At 45.8% G+C, this 21,280-nt stretch overlaps 1 protein-coding gene across 1 annotated transcript; it reads right to left on the bottom strand.

Moving 5' to 3' along the window:
* Positions 1–828: 828 nt before the first annotated feature.
* LOC125545230 (calcium-dependent protein kinase 3) lies at positions 829–6,975 on the bottom strand. Its single transcript, XM_048709121.1, has 7 exons — positions 6,125–6,975; positions 4,812–4,955; positions 4,573–4,725; positions 3,457–3,572; positions 3,175–3,342; positions 1,382–1,612; positions 829–1,294 (listed from the first exon to the last, which is right to left on the bottom strand). Exons 1-7 carry the CDS (start codon positions 6,804–6,806, stop codon positions 1,145–1,147), a joined length of 1,644 nt encoding a protein of 547 aa, XP_048565078.1. The 5' UTR covers positions 6,807–6,975; the 3' UTR covers positions 829–1,144.
* Between the last annotated feature and the right edge of the window lie 14,305 nt (positions 6,976–21,280).

Below are 21,280 nucleotides of genomic sequence, written 5' to 3'. Positions count from 1 at the left end.
CCGCTTTTTCGACGACCAAGTGTCAGGCGTGTGTGCCGCGCAGGCGCTCCACGTAGCCGCCCACGGCGCTGTGCGCGGGCGGCACCACACGACAGGTCCCGCCGATCCGGGGGGTTGCGATCGCCAAACCAAAAGACGATGATATATTTTATATGATGCCGTGGCGGAAAGCGGGGCCGCCGCCGCCGCCGCACTGGTTTATTATTCCGGCGGCGGCGGGGAGGGGGGAGCGACAGAACCGGGTTGGGATATGTGCATTTTGTTTGCTGTTGCTGTTGCGTTTTTGACCTCCGGCCGCATGCGCTTACTAAAAACGCTTACTAACATAATAGAGCCGTGAGCCTCCCGGCTTGATCTTTGTCCCCCGAATTCAACGGCATCACTCTTCGTCCTGCTAGCACTCCCACCCTACTACCTATTATGATGCTCCGCTGCTGATGCTCGACTTCTGGGTTCTGATCATCCAGCGGCATTGCGAAACCCTGCTTCGCACGTGGTTTTTTTAACTCCTGCGGCATGGCATCGGTCCCATGCTTATGGGTTACGAAAGCATCGATCGGAGAAGAACAACTTGGGTGAAAATGGAACGGCATCTGCCATTATTTGTACCTTGTGTACTAGGTGCACATTGTCTCCGGCATCTGCTATTATTTGTACCTTGTGTATTAGGTGCACATTGTCGCGTCTCTTTCGCTAGCACACTGCTTTTTTTTCAGAGAACACGGCAGCACCTTCTTTTTAACACAGCAGAGTCATAGATGCTCACATACACGCACATACACCCAACCCTATGAATGCACACACATACCTGTATCAACACCTCCGAGATACTGAGCCGGCACATCTTATTTCAGACACATCTACACCAAATCTAGAAACTGTATTTGTGTGCGGCAAAACATTGTACAACACTTGGCATCAGTAGTTCAGAAAGCAGGCGCAATGCTCTTGGCACATCGCTCACCAGTCACCACGCGCGTGCCATTGCCACTCATCCACGAGAACTAATTACACATGTAAGCCAATCAGGGGGGGTTCCACCTATCTAAATTTCCACGCAAAACGACCATGACAAAAACTAAAGGAGCTGCTGCTTAGTGGGGCCCAAATGCCTAACTACATGCACAAATAAACACCATGTTTTTTACTCCACGCCCAATTTGACGGAACCGTCCTTCACAAGCTTCATGCTAAGGCTGTTGAATCTGCCTCTCGAGTAGTGCCGTGATGCCTTTCTCCAGTCTGTGCCCGTCTTCATCATCGCCACGAATTCGTCGTAGCTAATTTTGCCATCCTACAGTTGATGCCAAGAAAAGCAGACCATCTTTTAGTCAATCAGAAACGATGCTGGCTTTACGAGGTAGTACAAGGGAATCGTCACCTTATCGGTGTCAACTTCTTGCAGTATGTCATTCACAACTTCCATGCTATCAGCTGCTCCGTCATCCTTCAGAGCCTCTCGAAGCTCGTCCGGCTCGATGTAACCATTGCCATCCTTGTCAAAGAATAAGAAGGCCCGCCGAAGGTGCTCATCATTTGCCATCCTTTGCAGATGAAGAGAGACAGCTAGAAATTCGGCATAATCTAGTACTCCTTTACCGTTTGTATCCACCTGTTTACCAAACCATTAGGTGGTCAATAAAACGTGCTGAGTATACCATACGAACTAATGCAAGTAAATCCGAGAATTTATCCCAGCTTTATCTACTGCCCTCCCTGTGCCAAATAGTTATACTGCTGCTAATTGCAACCATCAACTCAAACAAACATAACCCCTCACATGATACCATGGAAAAATAAATTGACAATCTCAATCCACCCAAGAAAACTCAACAAATCGCATGTCTCATGGTAAAAGAAAATGGTCTAATGATAAGACTGATAGGAGAGTATATAATGATGGAATCAAGGTAAAATTACCAGGCAAACATCAAACAGAGAGGCAATAAGTTATTTCAAGCAGGATGAGAAAGTGAGTCGACACACTGTCAATAACTGGACAAGGCCGCTACATGTAAGTATGAAGATGATACAAACTAAAACAGTAACTCTACGTCTGATGCAAATGATGCAAACCAAAACCATTATGGTTGCTAAATGGAATGAGTACTCAATACTAGCTTCTCTAGCTTTTGTCAGCTAGAAGGGAATGAGTCACATTAACCTAGGCCAAGTGGAGAGCTAGAATAAATATCCATTGGGAATTTTCATTTCTAGTCTGGCGAGAAATGTCAAACACATCAAGCTGTACACTGAATGTAAAATACATGAGCAACTAAGGGGCTAAGTCAAATAGTTGCACCAAATCACCACCAGATACAAAGTTTGACATGTTAAACAATGGAATAGCATCTAAAAAGCAGCTGGCAGAAGGAAATGGACAGCCCAAACAGAACATTTGATGAGAAAGGTTGTTTATCATCATGGAAAAGCACTAAGAAACAGCTGTTGAGGTCACAAGTTTGAGCCCTCCTATCTTAATTTTAACTTGTTTTTGAAACTGCTGATCTAATTAAATTAATTCGACCACATTTATTTACCATACTGTGGAATATAAGAGAATGGCCTACAATGGATGCAAAAAATGAAACAGTCATCATAGTGATTTGAACATTTGTTAGCTGTGGGATCATTTAACATTCCACTGAAATTCCGTGATGATCTGGCAAATGAAAATGAAAGACCTAGAGGGCAAGGACACCTGGGGCATACATGATATTGCCTTTGCTATGTGGTTCTTTGTTGTATATCAAATCTTTTGGAGCTACGCATAGTTTAACCAAAACTATCACAAAACCACATGGCTGTTTATTTCGTACACTTAAAAGTTTGGTTTGACACACATTTCGTTGCAGATGAACCATTCACCATATTTGAGATGAATTTTGGCACAGAATTGATGCTCAGTGGGCCAGGTGACCGCATTTTTTGGCATACCTCACGGAACTACAGTGGCAATTACTGACCACTGAACTGAATAACATAGTTCTGCCGTGCTGATAGTTTGGTCAAAGTATGTGTGCTTTCATGAACTTACTCCTTTCGATAGCAATGCTCCCAAAATATGTGGCTTGTTAGCCACCAATTGGTGTTCTCGAAAAATAGACACATGTCTTGCCTCATGTTTTTAAATAAAGAGTAGAGAATAAAGGTTAAACTCTTTGCAATACTTACAGCTTCAATAAGCATCTGCACTTCTGATTCCACAAGGTGAGAGCCAAATTTTGCTATCCCACTCTTCAATTCTTCACAAGAGACAATGCCATCATTGTCAGTATCCATTGCCTTGAACATCTCCTTTATGTCCTCAACTTCCTCAGCAGACAAATGATCAGCAATGACCTGGTAAAAAATTATACGCCATATATGTCACACAACAAGTAAATTGCCACAGCAATGACTTGCAAAATAGTTGAGCAGACCAGGATGGAAAGGCTAAATGAGCTAGGTGCATACTCTTAGAGCTCTTCTTTTGAATCTATTCATTCTCGAAAATTGCTTAAGCCTTGACTTGACAATATCTCCAAGAGGAACGTTTGGAGCTTTCTTAGCATTTTGAAGCCAATGGTGCTCTGTGAAATAAAAGTTGATGTCATGAAATTACTTACACGGACGTATAACAAACCAGGGGAAAATAAGAATTCAGAAATACTGGCAAAAAAGACAAGATGCTTAAGAAGCCTTTCCATTACAAAGCAGACCACAATTTTGACCCCAACATTCTTTCAGGTTGTAGCACAAATAATAAAATGCCCAAGCTGTAATAATGCGCATCCAGATGACTGAAATTGGTCTATGTTCTGTTTAACATGTGCGCTTAGGTGGCAAAGTGTCTGATCTCTCTGAATTCGAAACAACAGAGCTGATTAAGCACAAGTTTTAAGATGGAAAATTTCAGGTGCCCTTCTGTTGAAGTTTATGCTTATAGATTCTGCGATGCAGAAAACTATCTGACACAACAAAAGAATTTATAACGTGTGCTTCGAATATTACCTCCGTCCCAAATTACTTGTCTTAGATTTGTCTAGATACGGATGTATCTAACACTAAAATGTAGACAAATCTAAGACGAGTAATTCGGGACAGAGTGAGTACTTCATATCAGATTTACACATGTAGTACATGACAACTTGAAATTCAATTACTCCGGAGTTATAGATGTAGTACATGAAAAAACTTGAAACTTCACAGTTACTTCAGAGCCACCATGATCATCAAATCAGGCAGCTAATTAATGCACATTGGCCGTGCTGTTTCGGTCATTCCACATTGCATTAACGGCTAAAATGGATGGTAAATGCTAAAATGCAACGGCAGTGGCAAAACCATAAAAAGAACTAACGGAACTGTGGAATTTTCATTATTAAACAGAAAGTAATGGCATGGCCATAATTCCAGACGAGACTAGTGGCACCGACATAAATTTCCATGGGTAGATTGTGGCATGATGCTATATTTCTGGAAGGAACAGAAATGAAAAATGTGGAGTTTTACAGTGGCAATTACTGACCACTGAACTGAATAGTTTCTGCAGGGAAGTAGGCAAGAAGCATAAGTGTGCCATGTACATACCAAGAACCTGCTTTGCAGTTAACCTGAGCTTTGGATCTGGTTCCAACATACGTCGAACCAAATCTTTAGCATTTTCCGATACATTAGGCCAGGGTTCTCGCTTAAAATCGATATTCCCACGAAGAATAGCTTGTGCTACCCCTTGTTCGGTCTCTGCAATATTTTCATGTAAGCTTTCATAAAGAGTAAAGATAAAGGCACAAAGCCAATGACAGATAAGGTTTGAATTAGTGTAGTACCAGCCCAAAACGGAGGAACTCCACATAGTAAAATATATAAGATAACCCCGGCACTCCATATGTCTATTTCCGGTCCATAGTTTCTCTTCAATACTTCAGGAGCCATGTAATAGGGGCTTCCAACAATTTCTGAAAACTTTTCACCTGAAAAAAATTAACACATAACGAAAGATTCAGATGAAAATATATCACTTTCTGTCCAAAAAGGCACACTGTGCAATCGCTGTATATCAACAACATTGCTAGCGACGCTACAATGTTTTATTTCAGGAACGGACTATGGCGCGACGGACAGAGAGCGTAAATCGCCCAGTACCACGGTCCACTCGACGTCAGCAAAGCACATCAACACCCTAAGTCCCAACCAGTAAGCATACTTGATAAGCTATGATCACTACTGGTGTTTAAGTGTCACTGTGAGGATGAACTGCTAACGTGAATAGTACTTCCTAGATTACAATTACTTTTTCTTATCTATAAGATTTGGTATGAGTTGGTTCCTTACATTATCTCATAGGGTTTGGTCGACACGCATTCTCTACATGAAGATAAAGGACAGGATTGTATCTCCAAAATTAAGTAAAATGGAAGACACACCATCCATCCCCTTGTCCTAAAATCCCCTCTCCTCCATTAAGCCATGCTCTCAGATCCAGACCCTGTCAGTATGGTAGATACGTCCAGCATCCCTTCCTAAACTGTAATAATTTCAGTGTTACATAATTTATCCTAAAGTACAGCCCACCAAGCTCACCTCACACTGAAGAACTGAATGTAATCAGTGCAAAATGGCTAAATTTAGCAACAACTGATGTTCCACCACTTGCTTCTTCCGATTCCTAGAAGTAGTAGGCTGACACTAGAGACGTCCTAGATCGTGGACCTAAAGCACCAAACACAGAACCCACAACACGATGTTCAGCAAACCAAATAATCGAGGCTAAACCAACAGCATAGAGGGTTGACATTGAACTAATGCCATATCAAGCCAAATAGCGGAGTAAAGGCGATGCATATACATTATCCACTTGGTTGGATACTCCAGAATCCTGCCTTCAAAATACTAGCTACAGTCGCATTCGCTGTCCAACCCAAATTCCTTCCGATAATCCTAAGTTCTGAATGAAAGAGACACCAACCAAGCAACGGCATTCAGCTACCGGGATGTCCATTGCCAGCACTCCACCTAAGACTAAGAGAGTCCATTAAACCAATATAAATCCCGCCACGTTTTTTTTTATTCATCCAGAAATGCAGATTCTCCCAAATTGGGAAACGGATCTAAGATTCCAGTCCAGGGGGGGTTGGGTTACCGGGCTTGAAGAAAATGGAGAGGCCGAAATCGATGGCCTTGAGCGGCGAGTTCTCCTTCTTGTTGGCGAAGAGGAAGTTCTCGGGCTTGAGGTCCCGGTGGATGACGCCGTGGCGGTGGCAGAGCTGCACGACCTCGACGATGGTGCGGGTGACGTTGGCGGCGGCGCGCTCCGTGTAGTGGCCCCTGGCGACGATGCGGTCGAAGAGCTCGCCGCCCTCGCAGAGCTCCATGACGAGGTGCACGGCGCCCTCGTCCTCGCACGCCTCCCGCAGGGACACGATGCTGTGGCTGCGGGGCAGGTGGCGCATGATGGCCACCTCCCGCCGCACGTCCTCCACGTCGACGGGGGTGCGCAGCTTGCGCTTGGAGATGGACTTGCAGGCGAGCTGCTCCTTGGTGTCCCGGTCGACGCAGAGGTACGTGACCCCGAACTCGCCGCGCCCCAGCTCCCGGTCCAGCAGGTACTTGTCGTCGATCCCGCCGATGAAGTCGCACCCCTCCTCGCCCAGCACGGCCAGCCGCTTCGCCCCTCCGCCTCCGCCTCCTCCGCCCGCCGCCGCGCCCCCCGCGGCGCCGCTCCGAGGCTGGTGCGGCTTCCTCTTGGCGGCGGCGGCGGGGAAGTGCGAGGACTTGACGTCCTCCCGCGCGGCGGCGGCCGGCGAGCGGCAGCAGTTGCCCATGGCCGCGCGCGGGGATCAGGTGGGCGGGGGGCTAGGGTTTGCACGGCATTGCCCGGCTGGGTTGGAGGGAATTGAAGGGCGCTCGCTCTACTCTACTCTACTCTACTCTACCCTGCCAGCGGAGAGAGCCTACACGCGGAGGGAGGCAGGCGGACAGGGAGGTAGTAGAGGAGCAGTAACTGTGTCGCCCGCCGGGTAACGCAACGCAACGCAACGGCATGGCGGGGGACGCGTAGCGATGGATGGGGGGGGCGCGTACGCGGCGGGGGCCGTTCGCGCGCGCGTGTGCATGACCGGTGGGGCTCTGGCGCTTCTGGGCCCGTTTCCGCGTGCGCCTTGCGGTTCGGCGGTGGGGGGTTTGACTGCGCCCGCGCACGGCGAGAGAGAAGAGGGGGATGGCGTGGCGTCGCTCCTTTTGTTTCCCTTTTTTCTTCCGCAAGATTTGCCGTTGCACACACGCAAGCAATGGAGTGGCACATCAGAAAAACAAAATATGTACGTATTTTTTAGCAGAAGAAAAACAATAATATTATGTACTGGGAATTCGTCTAGAGCTTTGGAATCTTACCTGTAAATGGAACTACGAATTTGTGTGTGTGAAGCTTTCGAAGTTGGGTAGTAGGGCCATGGCTTTCCAGGCATGTATAGCAAGGAACTGGAACAAGCTAAGGTACAGTGCAGTGGGCTTTTCGGGAGATTGTTGACATGAGAAAGCGACTGCGTGGGGGATTTATGGAGGATGAAGACCAGTGCACGGAGAATATTTTAATGTGTAATCAAGATATTGATTCATGAAATCATCGTGTCATTTAAGCACTGGCTATGCTATTGATTCCTGAAATCAGCTTATCATTAAGTTAGGCTACAGTTGTTTGCCGTCCCAAGAACCAAGGCGGGTTGGGCATTCATGATTTTGAGATTAAGGTGTTGACGGAAGATGATGTATGACAAACCCTTCTAAGGAGAAAATATGTGGGTCCAAAGATGGTATCACAAATATATTGGAAGTCTAGGGACTCCCATTTTTGGGCGGGATTAATGGCAACAAAGAAATATTTCTTTCGCTATAGTTCATTCTTGATTAATGATGGCTCCGAAATTAGAGCATCTCCAACAGCCGCGCTATATAAGCGTCGCCCTAAAAAATCAGTGTTTTTTGCATGCGCACTACCGCTCCGGGCGCTCCAGCGGAGGCGCAAAAAATCGCGCAGGCGGCATATCTGGTTCAGCGTGCGGGCCGAAACGCCATCGCGCGCCGCTTATTTGTTGCGCCCGCTCCCGCGCGCTGGACTCGAATAAGGATGGCTCCGAAATTAGATTCTGGAAGGATAAGTGGCTAGGTAATGCTACACTCCGGGAATAATACCCTGCTCTATACAATATTGTGCGTCACAAGGGCCAATGTTTTGAAATCATTTCCGCCAAATGTGACGTTCAGAAGGGATTTAATTGAACCTAGTCTTCTATTGTGGAACATATTACTCCAGCGGTTAGCCATGGTACAGTTGTCACAAGGGTCCAATGTATTTCATTGGAACCTACATGGGAATAGAAAATTCTCAATGGATTCTATGTATAGAGCTTTGATCCAGATCGACGTGCTAGTTGATAATAATAAAAAGATCCGGAAGATAAAGATATCTCTTAGAATAAAATCTTCGCATGGTATCTTCGTCGCGGAGTCATTCTTACTAAAGATAACCTTATCAAGAGGAATTGGTATGGAAGTACACAATATGTCTTTGTCCGCATGATGAGACAATAAAACATTTATTCTTTCATTGTAAATTAGTTCGTTCTATATGGTCAGTTGATACGTCTCCAACGTATCTATAATTTTTTATTGTTCCATGCTATTATATTATCTATTTTGGATGTTTATTGGCTTTATTAAACACTTTTATATTATTTTTGGGACTAACCTATTAACCCAGAGCCTAGTGCCAGTTTCTGTTTTTCCCTTATTTCAGTGTTTCGCAGAAAAGGAATATCAAATGGAGTCCAAACGGAATGAAACCTTCGGAAAAGTTATTTTTGGAAAGAAGGCAATACAGGAGACTTGTAGTGCACGTCAGGGGATCAACGAGGAAGCCACGAGGCAGGGGGCGCGCCCACCCCCCTGGGCACGCCCTCCACCCTCATGGGCCCCTCAAGGCTCCCCTGATGTATTTCTTCCGCCTATATATATCCATATACCCTAAAACGATCGGGGAACACAATAGATCGGGAGTTCCGCCGCCAGAAGCCTCCGTAGCCACCGAAAACCAATCTAGACCCGTTCCGGCACCCTGCCGGAGGGGAAATCCCTCTCCGGTGGCCATCTTCATCATCCCGGTGCTCTCCATGACGAGGAGGGAGTAGTTCTCCCTCGGGGCTGAGGGTATGTACCAGTAGCTATGTGTTTGATCTCTCTCTCTCTCTCGTGTTCTTGAGGTGTTACGATCTTGATGTATCGCGAGCTTTGCTATTACAGTTGGATCTTATGATGTTTCTCCCCCTCTACTCTCTTGTAATGGATTGAGTTTTCCCTTTGAAGTTATCTTATCGGATTGAGTATTTAAGGATTTGAGAACACTTGATGTATGTCTTGCGTGGGATACCCATGGTGATAATGGGGTATTTTATTGATCCACGTGATGTATGTTTTGGTGATCAATTTGCGGGTTCCGCCCCATAAACCTATGCATAGGGGTTGGCACACGTTTTCGTCTTGACTCTCCGGTAGAAACTTTGGGGCACTCTTTGAGGTTCTATGTGTTGGTTGAATAGATGAATTTGAGATTGTGTGATGCATATCGTATAATCATACCCACGGATACTTGAGGTGACATTGGAGTATCTAGGTGACATTAGGGTTTTGGTTGATTTCTGTCTTAAGGTGTTATTCTAGTACGAACTCTAGGGCTGTTTGTGACACTTATAGGAATAGCCCAACGGATTGATTGGAAAGTATAACTTTGAGGTGGTTTCATACCCTACCATAATCTCTTCGTTTGTTCTCCGCTATTAGTGACTTTGGAGTGACTCTTTGTTGCATGTTGAGGGATAACTATATGATCCAATTATGTTATTATTGTTGAGGGAACTTGCACTAGCGAAAGTATGAACTCTAGGCCTTGTTTTAACGCATTGCAATACCATTTGTGCTCACTTTTATCATTACTTTTACAATGACAACTAGAGATCATAGTTCTTGTGCCATGCTTGATTAGCTAGGAGCTTATAATGGTTTACCTTGCGTGCCAACATGCTATTAAAATGGTTGTGATGTGGTATGATAGGGCGGTATCCTCCTCTGAATGATTTAAGTGACTTGACTTGGCGCATGTTCACGCATGTAGTTGAAACAAAATCAGCATAGCCTTCACGATATTTATGTTCATGATGGATTATATCCTACTCATGCTTGCATTCGATGTTGATTAATTTTAATGCATGTTCATGACTGTTGTCGCTCTCTAGTTGGTCGCTTCCCAGTCTCTTGCTAGCCTTCACCAGTACTAAGCGGGAATACTGCTTGTGCATCCAACTCCATAAACCCCAAAGTTATTCCATATGAGTCCACCATACCTACCTACATACGGTATCTACCTGCCGTTCCAAGTAAATTTGTATGTGCCAAACTCTAAACCTTCAAATAATTATCCTGTTTTGTATGCTCGAATAGCTCATGTATCAACTAGGGCTGTCCGTATCTTCCATGTTAGGCGGGTTATTCTCAAGAGGAGTGGACTCCGCTCCCCACTCACGAGAAAGTGGCTGGTCACCGGGATGCCTAGTCCCATGCTTTATGCAAACTAAATCAAAATAATTGCAACCAAAACTCCCCCTGGGACTCTTGTTAGTTGGAGGCACACGTTGTTTCGAGCAAACCATGGATTGATGCTTGTTGGTGGAAGGGGGAGTATAAACTTAACCATTCTGTTTGGGAACCGCTTATAATGTGTGTAGCATGGAAGACATTGTTGGAAATATGCCCTAGAGGCAATAATAAAATGGTTATTATTATATTTCTTTGTTCATGATAATTGTCTATTGTTCATGCTATAATTGTATTATCCGGAAATCATAATGCATGTGTGAATACATAGACCACAACACGTCCCTAGTGAGCCTCTAGTTGACTAGCTCGTTGATCAAAAGATAGTCATGGTTTCCTGACTATGGACATTGGATGTCATTGATAACGGGATCACATCATTAGGAGAATGATGTGATGGACAAGACCCAATCCTAAGCATAGCTCAAAGATCGTGTAGTTCGTTTGCTATAGATTTTCCGAATGTCAAGTATCATTTCCTTAGACCATGAGATTGTGCAACTCCCGGATACCGTAGGAGTGCTTTGGGTGTACCAAACGTCACAACGTAACTGGGTGACTATAAAGGTACACTACGGGTATCTCCGAAAGTGTCTGTTGGGTTGGCACGAATCGAGACTGGGATTTGTCACTCCGTATAACGGAGAGGTATCTCTGGGCCCACTCGGTAATGCATCATCATAATGAGCTCAATGTGACCAAGTGGTTGATCACGGGATCATGCATTATGGTACGAGTAAAGTGACTTGCCGGTAACGAGACTGAACGAGGTATTGGGATACCGACGATCGAGTCTCGGGCAAGTAATGTACCGATTGACAAAGGGAATTGCATACGGGATTGATCGAATCCTCGACATCGTGGTTCATCTGATGAGATCATCGAGGAGCATGTGGGAGCCAACATGGGTATCCAGATCCCGCTGTTGGTTATTGACCGGAGAGTCGTCTCGGTCATGTCTGCGTGTCTCCCGAACCCGTAGGGTCTACACACTTAAGGTTCGGTGACGCTAGGGTTGTTGAGATATTAGTATACGGTAACCCGAAAGTTGTTCGGAGTCCTGGATGAGATCCCGGACGTCACGAGGAGTTCCGGAATGGTCCGGAGGAGAAGATTTGTATATAGGAAGTCAAGTTTCGGCCATCGGGAAGGTTTTCGGGGTGATCGGTATTGTACCGGGACCATCGGAAGGGTCCTGGGGGTCCACCGGGTGGGGCCACCTATCCCGGAGGGCCCCATGGGCTGAAGTGGGAGGGGAACCAGCCCCAGATGGGCTGGTGCGCCCCCCATGGGCCTCCCCTGCGCCTAGGGTTGGAAACCCTAGGGGTGGGGGCGCCCCACTTGGCTTGGGGGGCACTCCACCCCCCTTGGCCGCCCCCCCCCTTGGATATGGCATCTCCTAGGGCCTATGCCCCCCCTAGGGGTCCTATAAATAGTGGGGGTAGGGAGGGCAGCCGCACCCCAACCCCTGGCGCCTCCCTCTTCCTCCCGTGACACCTCTCCTTCTCGCAGTGCTCGGCGAAGCTGTAACGCCCTCGATGCGGCTATATCTCCCACGTGTCGAAGCACGACTTAGAGGCATAACCGCATTGAAAGCAATGACGCAAGTGAGGTAATCTTCACACAACCCATGTAATACATAAGGGAAAGAGATACATAGTTGGCTTACAATCGCCACTTCACACAATTACATGAATAAAGCATTACAACATTCAAATACAATCAAGGTCCGACTACAGAACCAAAATAAAAGAAGAACCCCAAATGCGACAAGGTCCCCGATCGACCCCAACTGGGCTCCACTACTGATCAACTAGAACGAAACGACACAAAGGACAAGATCTTCATCGAGCTCCTCCTGAGCTTGGTTGCGTCATCTGCACGGTTCAACGGCACCTGCAAGCTGGTTTTGGAAGTAATCTGTGAGTCACGGGGACTCAGCAATCTCACACCCTCGCGATCAAGACTATTTAAGCTTATGGGAAAGGTAAAGGTATGAGGTGGAGCTGCAGCAAGCGACTAGCATATATGATGGCTAACATACGCAAATGAGAGCGAGAAGAGAAGGCAAAGCATGATCGAGAACTATGATCAAGAAGTGATCCTACAACAACCTACGTCAAGCATAACTCCAACACCGTGTTCACTTCCCGGACTCCGCCGGAAAGAGACCATCATGGTTACACACGCGATTGATGCATTTTAATTAAGGTCAACTTCAGGTTTTCTACAACCGGACATTAACAAATTCCCATCTGCCCATAACCGCGGGCACGGCTTTCGAAAGTTCAAATCCCTGCAGGGGTGTCCCAACTTAGCCCATCACAAGCTCTCACGGTCAACGAAGGATATTCCTTCTAGCGGGAAGACCCGATCAGACTCGGAATCCCGGTTACAAGACATCCTCGACAATGGTAAAACAAGTCCAGCAACACCGCCCGATGCACCGACAAATCCCGATAGGAGCTGCACATATCTCGTTCTCAGGGCACAAAGGATAGGTCAAGCTACGAGTAAAACCAACCCTCGAGTTGCCCCGAGGTAGCCCCGCAGGCTGCCCGTTTCGGACCAACACTCAGAGGAGCACTGGCCCGGGGGGGTTAAAATAATGATGACCCTTGAGTCTGCAGAACCCAAGGGAAAGAAAAGGCTAGGTGGCGAATGGTAAAACCAATGTTGGGCATTGCTGGAAGAGTTTTATTCAAGGCGAACTGTCAAGGGGTTCCCATTATTACTCAACCGCGTAAGGAATGCAAAATCCGGGAACATAACACCGATATGACGGAAACTAGGGCGGCAAGAGTGGAACAAAACACCAGTCATAAGGCCGAGCCTTCCACCCTTTACCAAGTATATAGATGCATTAATTAAATAAGATATATTGTGATATCCCAACAAGTGAACATGTCCCAAACAAGAAACAACATCTCCATGTTCCAACAAGGAACAAACTTCAATCTTCACCTGCAACTAACAACGCTATAAGAGGGGCTGAGCAAAGCGGTAACATAGCCAAACAACGGTTTGCTAGGACAAGGTGGGTTAGAGGCTTGGTTCAACAATATGGGAGGCATGATAAGCAAGTGGTAGGTATCGTAGCATAGGCATAGCAAAAGAGCGAGCATCTAGCAAGCAAAGATAGAAGTGATTTCGAGGGTATGGTCATCTTGCCTGAAATTCCGCAAGGAAGAAGAACGAGTCCATGAAGAAGACAAACGGACGTAGTCGAACAGGTCCTCACAAACGCAACGTTATCGGAACCAACCCGAAGAAGCAACACCGGAAAGAAGCAAACAATCATGGTAAACAACCATCACATAACATGGCATGATGCGCAAAACAATTATGATACATGTCCGGTTTAAATATGCATGGCATGGCAAAGTGCACAAACAACACTACAAGTTAAGTGGAGCTCAATATGCAACGAGTTGCATATTGACGGAACACCACATGCCTCATTTAGTTCTCTCTCGTTTATGTACTCAACAAAATTAAATGTTTGTTAACATGGCAAGAGGTGAAGCAAATGAAAACTACCTATCTAGTCAAGTTTAAATGAGGCCGGAAACAACGAACAACAATTCCGGAAACTCCTCATATGCATATATTAGGTTTGGTACTGTTCTGCCCTAAACATAATTTTAGAGTTGTTAAGCATGCAAAGTGAAGCCACCATGTTAAACTAGGCATTTTTCTACCCCATTTACATATAAAGTTTATTAAAATCCGAGCTACGGTTATTTAGTTATGAAATAAAGCATTTTAGCAAGTTATTTAAACAAATTTAAACAAACAGCATTTTAAACATGGATGAAAGTTGCATATTATTAAACTAGACAAAATTCTAAGCAACTTTCATATATAATTCATTTTAATCCGATGCACGGTTGAGAAGTTATTAAATGCATGAAGTATGAGGGTTTTTCTGCAAAACTATAAAACCTGGGATAATAGCAAAATTCGCAGAGCCTAAAAAAAAGATGCTGGGCCAAATCCTGTTGGCCCAACAGGAAGAGGGGATCTGGAGGGCGGCTCACATCGGCCCGACTGGCGCTGCGGATCTGGACCGGGGTAAACCGGGCCTTGGCGCTGGAGGAGGTCTACGTTGTCGCTGGAGTTGGGCCAAGGTGAGGCCACGGTCAACGAAGGCTCGAGGCAGGGGCGTCTCCCTCCTGCTCGACTGCAGAAGCAGAGGCACGGCAGGGAGCCTGCAGCGGCGCGAGGCTGCGATGGCGCTGGAGTGGGCGCACGGAACGGAGGGAGGTGCGGCGAGATGGGCTCTTCAGGCAGGGGACGGCGGCGAGGATCCACCGGATCTCATGAGGGGAGCTTGTTCCTGACGGCGGGAGCTGCAGAGGCCATGGCGGGGGAAGAATTTAGAGGGGATGCAGCAGGAAAGAGAGAACACAAGGGAAGGAGAGCAGCGGCAAGGCTCACCGGAGGATGAGCGGACGGCAAGGACGAAGCAAAAGTGACCCGAGCTGGCAGGTGACTAGGGCGGCGCGGCTCCATCTCCATGGACAGTTGCCATGGTCTGTTTCCTGTGAAGAGAAGCGAGAGAGATGAGAGATAGAGAAGCACGGGGAGGAAGGGAGATACAGGGGAGGAGAGGAGCGGGACGAGGCCGGTCCTCGCCGTGATCGCCGGCGTGCTGGAGAGGAGCTCCGGCGAGGTGGACGGAATCGAGCTCCTCCCGATCTGGCTTGGTGCGGCTGCTGCGGGGCTGAGGGGAGAGGACGCCTGGGATGGCTCCTGGCCATCTGATCCAGATCGAAAGGTCGAGGTTGACCAAATCTTGGCAGGTGGTGGGGGTTGGCTGATGGTTTGGATCGGAGGGATGCAGGGATTGGTTCGGCGCTGAAACCAAGGGAGAGAGTGGCGGCGGCGGAGACAAGAGGGATTTGGTGGATGGGACAATGTCTCTAGATTTTAGGGTTTGCACTGCATATATAGCAAACCGATTAGGTTTAGGGGTAAAAGGTCCCTCCGATCTTAATCGGACGGTCCCGGATAAATAGGCTAGGGAGATCAAATAATAAAACGGAGATGTTTTGTAGACGTTTGGGGATGATCCGGATCCAACGGTGACGACTGCCCGGGTCGGGTCCGGGACAATTTCGGACGCGCACGTGAGGGGTTCGATGCACTGTGCAGCGGGGGTTTCGGGGCCTGGTGGTTGATAGCGGACTGTGAAGAAGGGCTAGGACTGAGAGGAAAGAGGGGGAATGCTGCCCGGCGACTGTTTCCGGAGACCGAAAACGTCCGACGTTAGACCGGCTATACTGCCGCTATAGTTAATCGTTGGGGCGTCAAACGAACTCCGAATGCGATGAAACTTGGCAGGCGGCCTACCTACACTATAATAAGACTGCACGCCAAATTTCAACCCAATTCGAGAACATTTTCCGGCCACTTATAATATACTATCTCGGACATGCCGCAGGCGCGTGCAAGTGTGGTTGGGCTCAGAACGGACAACGGAGAGAACTCGGAGAACCCGGACGAATGCAAGTTTTTGAAAAACATGATGATGCTATGCAAATGATGACATGATGAAATGCAACACGCAAGCAAATGACATGGCAACGCAGCGACTAACTGGAAGACACCTGGCACATCGGTCTCGGGGCGTTACAACACTCCATCACTACGAGAGGATCTCGTCCCAAGATCTAGAATGGCACCGGAGGGACAACGGAAAACAAAAGAGGAGAGGTACAACTAAGTTGCTTCTTTGACAATTGAGTGAAACCAAAGAACCTTGCGAGGTTGAACAAATTCGAGAAAAGAATACAACGAAGGTGAACAAAGTTGAAACCTCCGTTAGGGAAGAGGAACAAGGAACCTTACTAGACCCTTGTAGGTTAAAAGACATAAGAAAAGTGTTATGATGGACAATAGGTACATGCAAGCACTCCGATTGAAACGAGATGCACAAAGAACGATAAAGATCAATTACAGCAATACTCCGGTTGGAAATGGAAGGAATTGAACATGATCTTGACAGGATGAGAGGATACTTGAAAAGAGGACATGACACTCCGGTTAAAAGGATGAGCACGAAAAGAACATATACCTGACAATCCGAGATGAAGAGTGAGGAGAGCAACACCACAATGCCTCCGGAAGAGATAAAATAATGGAATCAAAATAACGGAGGAGAAAACAACATCTTCTACCTCAATTGAGCTTGAAAAAGCATATTTAGGAGAAAGGTCGAACGGAGTTGTTGGATTAAGAACAACAAAAGAATAAGCTTGATATGGTCTTATGGAATACATCTCAAAATTATGAGGTGACAACCTGCCACTCACGGGAAGAAGAATTGGATTGATATCAACAAGGAGACGAGAAACTAATTTCACCGGGAAGGATAGATTAAGAATTTGGATCATATATTATCACCATTAATAGCATTAATCCTTAGGAAAAAGCTTTAGGTGAAATATAACTCCAGATAACTCCAACAAATAGGTTGATGGATTTAAAATATCTCATTCTTAACAATATGTGAATCATGAAACATGAGCTCAAATTATCAAGAATGACATAATACCACCTCCAATGATACGGTAGAAAGAATTGCACTCCGGATTACAAGATGAAGAATGCTTGAGCTTCTTAGCAAAGAATGTCGATGAACACTTCGAGAAGGAATTAAATCCTTGATGAATCACCATGTTGAGCCTTCGTGAAAAACTCCGGTAAAAGGAATGATCAAACGAAATGGAGGATGAAAAAAAATAATGTTGAAGCCTTTCAATGATTTAGATGGATCTCCGTGGTGATGTAATTGCGAGAGCTAGGAACTCCGGGAAAAAAGATAAAGCCAACTTGAGAAGGTCTTCAACGAACCACCGTAAGAATTAAAAATGAACAAAGAAAAGATAAGGAAGACACCGGGAAGAATTTAGCAAATGAACGAAGATGCTTGAGAGAATTTAGATACATGAGAACGAAGGGATCATGAACTGATTAGAGAACACTTGATGTACCGGTAAGATTGGAGAATGACAACTGAAAGCTGAGAATGAATACACCTGAATTGATGGACTCCGGATAATCAAACTGAGAAGACTCTTGAATTGCTCTGGATAGGTGAAAAGAGTTCCCACAATCGCAAATAATTATGAGAGGATGGCAACAAGCTAGAACCACGAATCTTGAAGAGAATGGAGCAAGATTGAGAGAAAATTCTTCTTCGGTCTTCATAAACTGAGAATTACGACGAGAAACACCACCGTGAATTGTTGAGAAACTCCGAAATGAAGAATGGGAAGGTTGAGCCAACGATGAAAAGAATTCGACAGATCTTGGAGAAAACATAAGACTTATGATAATTCATTCTTACGTCAAACATCGAAAAAGAATTTGAGAATAACGCCGGGAAAATAAGAAGAGTCAGGTAAGATCCTGGAAAATGACCTGTGGGTTAGGGCCCACTCAAAAGATACACCGTTGAAATGATTTAAAAGAGAGGTTGCACCGGTTGAATTAAATGACTTGAATGAGATAACAACCTCGAAAGATCTAGAATGAATGCAGAGTGGAAACACAAATCTTCGAGATATCTTGAGCACTCCAGAACAAATGAATAGCGAAGAGTGGATGATTATGAGGTGCATCAATATGAAAAAACTTCTGAAACGAGGAAAAGATATGATCAACACCAAAAGCTTGAATTGAATCCACCGGAGAAGAAAAGAATTAAGGGTGATGACCTTGAGGCTCCGTTAAAATCTTCATGAGAATCACCGGATAAGAACATTGACGGAAAAGGAATGAAGAGGCCTCGCATCAATAAGATGGATACTTGATTAAGAATTCTGAATCCTTGAAAAAAAAGGGGGGGGGGGGGGGGAAAAAACAAAGGCAACTTGGGACGGATGAAACGAACGCCGTTGAGAAGACTTGAGTTGATCTTGCGGATGTTGAAATGATCGGATCCACTTGAAGGGAAGCTCACCGGTTGAGAAGAAATTGAAATGACAACTCGATTATCAAGAAGGATAAGTATTCGCATAGAAGTATGAGAATACCGCTTAGGAAAAGTATGGAATCAACTCTTGACATTGAAGCAACTCGAATACCACAACTCAAAACAAAACAAAGGATTGGCTTGCAGAATAAGCCAGAACAAACATATGATAGAGATTTCGTCCGAAGTTTTCGTGGTGGGGCCTACACGGGCTCGATCGTACAGCACCATCATGTACAAGGCAGTGCACATGACATACGAAGCGTCCCCGAGTCGGCATAGCCAAGGACTCTTTAAGACACAACGAGACCACTGTAAAACCAACCGTGGATAGGAGGACCACTAGACGTCGAACCCCAATTTCGTATCATACATCTGTCGGAAAGATATCCTAAGAGCTACTTGAATTCCCACTTATAAACTCCCAAAACTTTCCGGTTATGCAATCAGGTGTTGGGGATACAGGGGAAGCATAATATCTCACCCAAAACTAGCAAATCCTACATCCAGTTGTATCCATCCTTCAACACATAACCAAGAAACCTTCGGAAATCATCTACCTCAACCTTCAAAAAGCATCCGTTATACGAGTTATGGCAATACTCCCGAACTCCCGCCCCAGTACTGGGTGGCGTCGAGGTTATCTCACCAACAACTGCATAAAAGAGATTTTCGATGTCGGCGAACTAAACTCAGGTATTCCAGAACTGCAACGATAAAATTGTGACGACAACACCTCAGAGCCCAACTCCCTAGGACACTGCCACAAAACCCCTGACAGGAGGCACCAAGACAATGTTCTCGTCACAAAACCATCGAAACGATTCTAAGATACCCGCGTGATCCTAAATTTTTTTAGTGAAATTTGAGAAGAGAAGAGTCAAAACTCTACGTCAGGATGCCTTACCAGAGCGATGAAGAGACTGGGGAGTAAAAAGAAGTCCTAACTCTCCGATATATAATTCCTAAATGACTCAAAACATTTTTCTAGACTCAACTCGGCTGCTAAAAACGATCAAGCAGTGGGGCTCCTAAGGTCGGGGAAGGCTCTGATACCAACTTGTAACGCCCTCGATGCGGCTATATCTCCCACGTGTCGAAGCACGACTTAGAGGCATAACCGCATTGAAAGCAATGTCGCAAGTGAGGTAATCTTCACACAACCCATGTAATACATAAGGGAAAGAGATACATAGTTGGCTTACAATCGCCACTTCACACAATTACATGAATAAAGCATTACAACATTCAAATACAATCAAGGTCCGACTACGGAACCAAAATAAAAGAAGAACCCCAAATGCGACAAGGTCCCTGATTGACCCCAACTGGGCTCCACTACTGATCAACTAGAACGAAATGACACAAAGGACAAGATCTTCATCGAGCTCCTCCTGAGCTTGGTTGCGTCATCTGCACGGTTCAACGGCACCTACAAGCTGGTTTTAGAAGTATTTTGTGAGCCACGGGGACTCAACAATCTCACACCCTCGCGATCAAGACTATTTGAGCTTATGGGAAAGGTAAAGGTATGAGGTGGAGCTGCATCAAGCGACTAGCATATATGGTGGCTAACATACGCAAATGAGAGCGAGAAGAGAAGGCAAAGCACGATCGAGAACTATGATCAAGAAGTGATCCTAGAACAACCTACGTCAAGCATAACTCCAACACCGTGTTCACTTCCCGGACTCCGCCGGAAAGAGACCATCACGGTTACACACACGGTTGATGCATTTTAATTAAGGTCAACTTCAGGTTTTCTATAACCGGACATTAACAAATTCCCATCTGCCCATAACCGCGGGCACGGCTTTCGAAAGTTCAAATCCCTGCAGGGGTGTCCCAACTTAGCCCATCACAAGCTCTCACGGTCAGCGAAGGATATTCCTTCTAGCGGGAAGACCCGATCAGACTTGGAATCCCCGTTACAAGACATCCTCGACAATGGTAAAACAAGTCCAGCAACACCGCCCGATGCGCCGACAAATCCCGATAGGAGCTGCACATATCTCGTTCTCAGGGCACAATGGATAGGTCAAGCCACGTAGTCATCAAAATGTGTATGTCAGATGTTTCGTAACATCTACAGACGACGCTCGAGGTTCAGCACACTGAGCGGTGCATTAAGGACATAAGCCTTCTGTGCAGCAATGAGGACAATCCTCAGTTTACGAACCCAGTCCGCGTAATTGCTACTATCAACTTTCAACTAAATTTTCTCTAGGAACATATCTTAGTAGAACTAAAGCGTAAGCTACGACATTATTTGCAAAGACCTTTTGACTATGTTCAGGATAAATAAGTTCATCTTATGAACTCCCACTCAGATAGACATCCCTCTAGTCATCTAAGTGATTAGATGATCCGAGTCAACTAGGCCGTGTTCGATCATCACGTGAGACGGACTAGTCAACATCAGTGAACATCTTCATGTTGATCGTATCTACCATACGACTCATGCTCGACCTTTCGGTCTCTTGTGTTCCGAGGCCATGTCTGTACATGCTAGGCTCGTCAAGTTAACCTAAGTGTTTCGCATGTGTTCCGAGGCCATGTCTGTACATGCTAGGCTCGTCAACACCCGTTGTATTCGAACGTAAGAATCTATACACCCGATCATCACGTGGTGCTTCGAAACGACGAACTTTCACAACGGTGCACAGTTAGGGG

This window comes from Triticum urartu, chromosome 3 (genome assembly GCF_003073215.2).
Source record: "Triticum urartu cultivar G1812 chromosome 3, Tu2.1, whole genome shotgun sequence".
Lineage (NCBI taxonomy): Eukaryota > Viridiplantae > Streptophyta > Magnoliopsida > Poales > Poaceae > Triticum > Triticum urartu.
The sequence above is the reverse complement of the archived record's forward strand: the minus strand, read 5'-3'. Positions and strand labels throughout refer to the sequence as shown.

Coding starts and splice junctions, on each gene's coding strand:
- LOC125545230 (XM_048709121.1), bottom strand. CDS start 6,806: ATGGGCAACTGCTGCCGCTCGCCGGCCGCCGCCGCGCGGGAGGACGTC. Junction 4,726..4,811: donor AGTTCCTCCGTTTTGGGCTG/GTACTACACTAA, acceptor AAAATATTGCAG/AGACCGAACAAGGGGTAGCA. Junction 3,573..4,572: donor AACTGCAAAGCAGGTTCTTG/GTATGTACATGG, acceptor TTTATTTCACAG/AGCACCATTGGCTTCAAAAT.